The sequence below is a fragment of the Nuphar pumila genome, chromosome 12, assembly GCF_984573655.1.
Source record: "Nuphar pumila chromosome 12, dmNupPumi1.hap1.1, whole genome shotgun sequence".
Lineage (NCBI taxonomy): Eukaryota > Viridiplantae > Streptophyta > Magnoliopsida > Nymphaeales > Nymphaeaceae > Nuphar > Nuphar pumila.
The window spans coordinates 22,715,856-22,723,968 of record NC_143260.1 but is presented as its reverse complement, the minus strand read 5'-3'; the positions used below and the strand labels follow the sequence as shown (position 1 = coordinate 22,723,968).

General features: G+C 37.2%; 1 protein-coding gene across 1 annotated transcript; it reads right to left on the bottom strand.

Annotated features, from left to right (window-relative positions):
* Positions 1–4,213: 4,213 nt before the first annotated feature.
* On the bottom strand, positions 4,214–6,951 carry IQD6 (IQ-domain 6). Its single transcript, XM_089982709.1, has 5 exons — positions 6,886–6,951; positions 6,545–6,766; positions 5,915–6,142; positions 5,142–5,255; positions 4,214–5,065 (listed from the first exon to the last, which is right to left on the bottom strand). Exons 1-5 carry the CDS (start codon positions 6,949–6,951, stop codon positions 4,394–4,396), a joined length of 1,302 nt encoding a protein of 433 aa, XP_089838835.1. The 3' UTR covers positions 4,214–4,393.
* Between the last annotated feature and the right edge of the window lie 1,162 nt (positions 6,952–8,113).

Sequence of the window (8,113 nt, the reverse complement as noted above, 5' to 3'; positions counted from 1 at the left end):
TGCTCCACCAAAGTGGTACAAGTGATGGACCAAAAGCAGTTTTAAAGTTATTCGTCAAGTGGTTCAAGCAATATCCAAAATGACAATTAGGTCATATGAGGGGGACAACATATTGTAGCGCTAGATACCTATCTGAGATGACTGTCAACCATTGTTTAGATTTGGGGTTCTCAACATTGTAGTGATCTAATTGCCACTTTACGTGTGATAAAAACTATGCCAATGAATCCTTCGACTCTTTATCCACAACTACAAAGGAAACCGAAAATATCTGACCATAAGGATCAATACTATGGGCTGACAATAATATACCCATGCATTTTTTTTAGGAAGGTGTCATCTAGCACAAGAACTGGAGGGCATCCGTTAATAAAATCATCGATGCATGGACGAAAAGATAGGAACAGTTGGTACATAAATCGATTTCGCATATCGGTCTCAATGACCACCCTCGATCTTTCGTTAATCATCTTTAAATGATGGCAATAGGCGGGAAGCAACATGAAGGAGTCTTCAAATGAACCATATATCTCCACCTTACCTACTTCTCGTCCACGCCATGCTTGTTTGTAACTAAGCTCCACACCTTCCTTGCGACTTATGCCATTCATGATTTCTCTTGGAGTCATCTTCGGGTTTTCGTGCAATCATCTGTGAATAACACGTGAAACCTACTTAGAAGGCATGTTTTCGCTACTAAGTTGCCCAATGATCCACTACATGTATGCTCACTTTGATATTTCTTCACTTAAAAGAATGTTGCTCCTCGTACCTTTATGCAATGGATCCTCCAGGTACAATCAATCTTAGTCTGCAGGTTCTTTTGTGTACATACGACAGTTACCATTTTGTTGCAGGTCTTCTTCAATTTTGTTTTATAGTTGTTTTTTATCACATGATCTTTTATAAATTTATGGCAATGCTCGACATTATTAAACCTTTTGTCGATAGCAACCTCTCGATCGTTGGACCTATTAATAGCCACTAAAATTGTTCTCAATCGTTAAGTCTTTCCTTATGCAGTTGTTCATACAACCGAGATGCCTTCATATCAAAGATTGTCAATTACTCTTCCATGAAAGAGAACTCATCCATCGAGAACCTATTAAACCCTAAACATTAGCGTATAAACCTAAAGCATTTCTAAAGCCCAATAAATGTTCATAAAACTCACACGACATTCCAATGTTTGGGGCTTCTCATATGTCATTTGTGCATTATTATTGGGATGCAGATCACTAGAATTGGGGTGTCCACATGGTTTCACATCCTCTCTAGTGATCCTCTATTGATGTATACCCTCAATTGTTCATGAAAGTTCTTTGTTGTCTGCAGGTCCAACATCTATATTCTGAATCAGTTCGGGCAACTGCATGTTCTCCACTTGTACAACATTACTATCGTTTATTATTGGGACAGTTGCATGTTTGGTTCATTAACATCATTCACTGCTTGGGACAATTTGATGTTCAACAACACATTGACTTCGATAGATTGTTCGACATCCCTTCCAACTGCTTCTTGTTGCACTATGCTAACCATTAAGTAAATGTCGCCACTAAACAACATCTCTTCTACATCATTGTCATCCAAAACATCTACCTAGCCTGGTTCATCACCTACGAACAACGAATATGTATATTGAATGCTTATTAACTCTTCACCTTGTCCTATTTTTTGAGACAATCAAGCCACTAATTCATTAAGGCTAATATTTGTTGGGACCACTAAAGATCTCCTACTACGATCATCAGTGACACGGTAGTACACTTTAGCTGATAATAAAGTCATCTTACCTACCTACACCAACCACATGGAATATACATCTATTAAGAATAGAATACATACAACAACCACTGTGCAAAACCCACTATCAAAATTAACACCTTGTGTACAGTCAACCCAAAGCCCCATTACACATACACAAAAAAATTAAAAATCATATAATAATGGATAAGCATTTTCAAAAAGAGAAAATATTATTTTTTATGTGATAAAACATCTTCAAAGCAAACACAGATCTTCAAAACAAACATATTATATTTTTTCAAAAAAAACCTAAACTATATATGCAGAGGAAACTTTGGGGTCCATAGGTTGGGGGGCATAAAGAACTCACATTTTGATCTAACAAGAGAAGTCAATTAGAAGAATGCCACAACCTTGTCGAAATCGCCGAAAAAGTCATCAAAGATAAGAAAAAGTCAAAAATTGTGCTGAGAGAATTTTGGAGACCATGAAGAACCCTAGATCTTATTCTTAAAAAGAAGCGAACATTTTGAGATGTTGGTGCCGGATCGAAAATAACCCTAATCCAGACCTGGTACAAGCATCTCAAGCGTAGAAAAAGATGTGTGTTTTAAATTTTAAAACACATTTTGCAGATTTTTTATGCAATGTTATTTCATTTTTTATGTGAAGTAAGTCAGGTATTTACGATGTTTGGAGGTTCGAGTAGTTCGCTCACACATATTTTATGCGAATTTAGTAAATTTTTTATGATCGATAACTCAACTATTTACGAAGTTTCGATGTTCTAGTTTAAAAGAAATTTTGCAGCTTTTTTATGCGCATTTTTAAATTATGTAAAGTAACTCAGGAATTTGCACAGTTTGGATGTTTGAATTTAAAAGAAATTTCACAGATTTTTATATGATGTTATTACATTTTTTATGCAAAGTAACTCAGGTATTTTCGCAGTTTGTTGGTTCGCGATTAAAAGAAATTTCATATTTTTTATACGAATTTAAAAAAAAAATATGCGAAGTAACTCAGGTATTTGTGATGTTTGGAGTTCAAGAGTTTAAAAGAAAGTTTTATTGCACTTATTTTATGCGAATTCCATAAATTATTTATGCAAGGTAACTCAAGTATTTGTGAGGTTTGTCGGTTCGAATTAAAAATAAATTTTGCACATTTTTTATGTGATGTTATTATATTTTTTATACGTGGTAACTCAAGTATTTATGCAGCTTGGAAGTTTAAGTTTAAAAGAAATTTCATAGCTTTTTTATGCGCATTTTTTGAATTTTTTTGTAAAGTAACTCAGGTATTTGCACAGTTTGAAGGTTCGAGTTTAAAAGAAATTTTGTAAATTTTTTATGTGACATTATTACATTTTTTATGTGAAGTAACTCAGGTATTTGTGCAGTTTGTCGATTCAAGTTTAAAAGAAATTTCGTAGATTTTTTATGCGAATTTAAAAAAAAAATTATGTGAAGTAACTCGGGTATTTGAATGTTTAGAGGTTCGAGAGTTTAAAAGAAAGTTCATTCGCACTTATTTTATGTGAATTTCATAAATTGTTTACGCGAGGTAACTCAAGTATTTCTAAGGTTTATCGGTTCGAGTTAAAAATAAATTTCACAGATTTTTTATGCAATGTTATAACATTTTTTATGCGAGATAACTCAAGTATTTGTGATGTTTGTCGGTTTGAATTTAAAAGAAAGTTTGTTCGCACTTATTTTATGCGAATTTGAAATTTTTTAAATGCACCATAACTCAGGTATTTACGAGGTTTCAAAGTTGGAGTTTCCATCAGAAAACACAAGACATTCTCTGCCTCCAAGTAGTGGTTCCTCCAACCGTGGCAAAATCCATCATACCAACACCATCAGGAGATCGACCGAAGACTAGTTTTTGACTGGATGATGGATATTAAGTGTTTATGGTGAAGACGAAGAAAATTTGCATATAAAGGGAATTCGCATCGAAAATCATAAGTGCAAAGGCTAAAAAAGTTTTAAAAATAACAGTATTTATGATTTTGAACATCAAAAGGATTTTTGAAATTTCAAAGTCTTTAAAGAAACGTATCATTTTTGTAGTAAAGGTCATTTTTTGATATCCAAATGTGCCTCCTGGTATCGGCAAACAATGGGTTATTGTCTGTGGCCTGTTTGCAGCAGTATGAAAAACCTCATGGTGGCAAGAATTTGGAGTCGGATATGGCAAACGATATTGAGTCAGTAGATCTTGCACTACTTTTTTTGCTAGTACCAATAGTTTTTATCTAAACGCATAGAGGGAGCAAAATAAAGGGTATTTGCCTATCAAAAAATGTCAAGGGCATTTAAGATACAAGGAAATTTGCATTGATGAAAATGTCGGTTGCCTTGTCCCCTCCACCAAATATGAACTTAGTCAACTTTATGTCTACAAAGTGGAAACAGATCAGAAAGAGATTAACAGAAAACTGCATTCATAAGTGAAACATTCAAGTATGCTTTCAGGACGCTGCATACTTTGATAATAACAGCCGTTACAAAGCCTTACATGACAACAAGCAGTTGAACCTCCAAACTTGTACATGGATCAGTCATCACCATAGCGATAATAACCTTTGTCCCTAACTCGAACAGATCCCCTTTCACTTTGCTTCATCAAATTTTCAGACCAGCCAATGTGTTGAATCTCCATTAGCAAGAGAAGATTTCGTGTATTGCTGAAAATCATCAGAGGCTTGTCTACGTATTCTATGAGAAGTACATGACTTCTGCTTCGCTTTCATTGACTCTGTCAAATTCATGTAACTGGGTCTACTGATGCTGCTTTCTTCTGATGCTGTGTGAGTCTTGCCCGATATGGGAGTGGATGTGGTTGCCGGAGAAGAAGCAGAGCTTTCCTCATATCTGAGTTCAGAACTTGGGCTAGATGAAGATCGAGCACTTGAACGATGTGCATTAGACAAAACAGCTGGAGGTTTAGCAGAGATCCTTGTACTGATATTGTTCCTTCGAACTGCAACCGACCCAAGATCTTTTTGTTTCGTAAGCCTTTCTGTGTAATATTTTTGTTTAGGAAGATCCTCTGTGTTTTCATCATTATGCTTCGACCGTGTTAAAGTGTGATCGATGCAGGTTCTAGTGCGAGGGGTGCTAACTGAATCCGTAATTGACTGCTCCATTAATCTGCTTTCCCATGGTTTGGCAGCCATCCAACGCTCTAGCCAACTCCATCCCCAGCCGCCTCTGTCTGGCTCATGTTTAAGGTTGTAAACTGATAAATTTGGTATGCTATTCATCTTTGGGTTTGTATCGCAATTTGAATTTGACCTCCACAACTGGAAGATGCATGAAGGAAACATTAGGTTAAACAACATAACATTGGAAAAGTAGAGATCTAGACTGTGATCATACCTGTTGGGAGAGGGAGTAAGCAAGAGCTCTTTCCCTTTTTATGGCCCCCTCTTGCCTCATTTGTAGGTTTGCTTTGATCTCCTCAAGGGTTCCTTGTCTGTCACACCATCCTTCCTGCCAGCAAATCAGAAATATGTGTTAATGTAACCTTGAAAAACATATAACATCAATCTTGGTGACAAGATTTAAAAAAAAAATCCAATCACACATTCAGCTAAGCAAAGCAAACTAGTTCCTCAAATTCCATCAATCACATATTTCAGTTGATACTTTTATGTTGGCAATAGGAAAGGTTCTCCCCGAGGCCCTTTACAAAAGATCCAAACTCCCATATCAAAACATTTCAATGATTAAAAACCAATAGAATGAAGTTCTCAAGAAACAGATTCTTGTTTTTTCTTACAGCTAGAATACAATTTCAATTTAATCCCTTCAGAAAAATGAAAATCAGCCAAGTCACTGCGTGTATAGATTCGTTGAAGAACAGTTTCATGCAACAAAAGAGACAAATCATAGGTTAACAAAGTTATTCAGCTTGTGTACAGAAAGATAACCATTAAGTCATAAGTATTAGCAGAGTTGGTTTCTAATTTACTTCATGTCTTACATGCCATGTTGCTGAATTTATAGTGATGAACAGAGCTCATGTGTTAACACAAATGGATGACACTAAATATTAGCCCAGCATTATATTTCTAGACCTCAAGTAAAAATATTCAGATGCATGAAATCTGAATATTTCAAACAGGATAAGCATAAAACAAACGTGGCACCTCTGCTTGTTTCAAAGGATTCTTTTCAGTGCGGCATTCATCCAACATTTTTTGTACAGCCTGCCCCTCAAGGGACATCCTCACGCGTCGGGCCCTCACACGTGCCTGCACCCTCACAAGCGCCTGCATGCATCTGAGAGTAACAGCAGCCTGTTTCCGCACTCGACGGCCCCTGAAAACGGCTTGGAGACGAACAACAGCCTTAAGAGCTCTCAATGCCCTTCTAGCCTGAACATGAAAATTCAAAATCCTAGGGTTAATTTGCTTATAATCTCTAATATTACATTTGAAATACAAAGGATAAAATCTTTGCACATCTTTTGTCAAATTTTTATCTGGAAGTTTAATCTTTACTTGTAGCCATTTAGATCATTACAAGAAGTCATATTTTCAGGATAGGTATGTGAACACCTTCCAGCCATCTATACAGCATTAGATTACACATAGTTTAAGTAGGACATCACCTTGCAGTCATCTAGACAACGTTAAGAAAGCCAGGTGAAACTACAGTAAGTGTGGAATTTTTCTCCTAAGCTACAATAAACCCCAAAAACTAAAACTGAAAAGTGACTTTCTAGCATAGTAAAAAAAAAAAAAGTGAAAGGCAACAACTTTGAGGGATCGCTATACCAGAAAACCCCGAAATGCTGTCTGTATGCGAATCGCCGCCCACTCTTCTCTGACTACCCTAAAATCCTTGGCGGGTGCTCGGGCAATCGTCGCAATCACCGCATTGTAAACATCTTCTGCCACCGTGGGCGAGCAGTCAGACGCCTCTGACGGTGCCCTCGACGACGAGGACCGGCTCTTCCAGATCTTCCATTTCCGACTCCCTCTGCTCCCCAGTTTCTCCTGCACAACCAACCAAACGGCAGAGCTAAAACACTGAAAGCCCTCAAACCCCCAACAGAAAACAACCAACAAATTTCCATGACAACTGTCCACTGAGAGAGAGAGAGAGAGATGAATACCTGGTCATCCTTTTCACATTTCTTGCTTCCAATCAGAGATTTCAGCCATTTTCCTGAAGCACCCATTTTGGGTGAAAACTTAGATTTCTCCCTCTCTCAGTGCTTTAATTTCTCTGAAGATTATCTGAGAGAAGGGAAATGATGGCGTGGGGGGAATGTTGGGTTAATTTTTTTTTAGTGCAAGAGAGGGAATGGGGGAGTATGGGACGGGGGATTATTAGCCGTTTCTCTTTTGAATTTCAAAATAAGGGGAACGGTTAGCCCGCCCACTTTCAATTGAAAGACGAAACGTGGATCGAGAAGACGCGTGCCGTGCGTTATTGACCCTCCCTGTCACACTCAGGAGGAACGTTCAGGGAAGCATCGTCCTATTGTCCGCTCGCCAAGAAAAGAATCAAAATGAAACAAAGTCCAAGGAGTTGGGAAATAGTACCATGTCCATGTGCTCAACCAGGACAAGCAGCCTTTGTGTCTAAGGTGATCCAAATTCCAAACCGATGAAAACAGGGTTTCAAATTGTAGGGATGCCCGTTCTAAGTAATGCATTGTTCATCTTTATATGTTTATGTCCTTTTAGAATAATGATTTTTATAAGCTTTTGAATGTTGTGAGTATTTATTGTAAAATACATTGCTATGTAATCTAGCTATATATTCTAGTGAAACTTATACCAAGGCATAACCATTTGATCACGAACTCAATTGGTTCTTCAAAAATATACACGGTACCTAACCATTTGGGTTGAGTATAAAAATGGGTTAAGTATGAAATGAATTTTGGTACGTATAAAGTCAGTTAGATAGAATGGTATCAGCCAGGTATAAAATTATATATGACTTCGATTGGCTCCTAAGAAAAATCTGATAAGGCAAACTTAAATCCAATTCAAATGAATGTTGGGATCTTACTTTTATACTTCAAATGTTGAAAACAACACATACTTGATATGCTTGCACCCTTCGAGGGGCGCTATTTAGTTGGGACGTACAGCTCTTTTCACCATCCAACCGCTATGACAACATGAGGGGGACCATGACGCCCTAGGGTTTGTGGCACAAGATTCCACTAACCTCAATAGATGCCAATTCCATTGTTATCTAGTGAATCTTGTCACCCTCTGCGGTTTTAGATCACCTGTTCTCAAGCTAGATTTTGATGGGGTATTGTATCAAAACTATGGGGGCATATCAATTTGAACTTTGAACATGGAATCTTGGACCTTGGATAT

What these genes read in the sequence shown, in the direction of transcription:
- IQD6 (XM_089982709.1), bottom strand. Translation starts at nt 6,951, where the DNA reads ATGGGTGCTTCAGGAAAATGGCTGAAATCTCTGATTGGAAGCAAGAAA. An exon ending in CAGCATTTCGGGGTTTTCTG is followed by an intron (nt 6,143 to 6,544) that starts GTATAGCGATCC and finishes TTTCATGTTCAG; the next exon opens with GCTAGAAGGGCATTGAGAGC. An exon ending in ATCCTTTGAAACAAGCAGAG is followed by an intron (nt 5,256 to 5,914) that starts GTGCCACGTTTG and finishes ATTTGCTGGCAG; the next exon opens with GAAGGATGGTGTGACAGACA.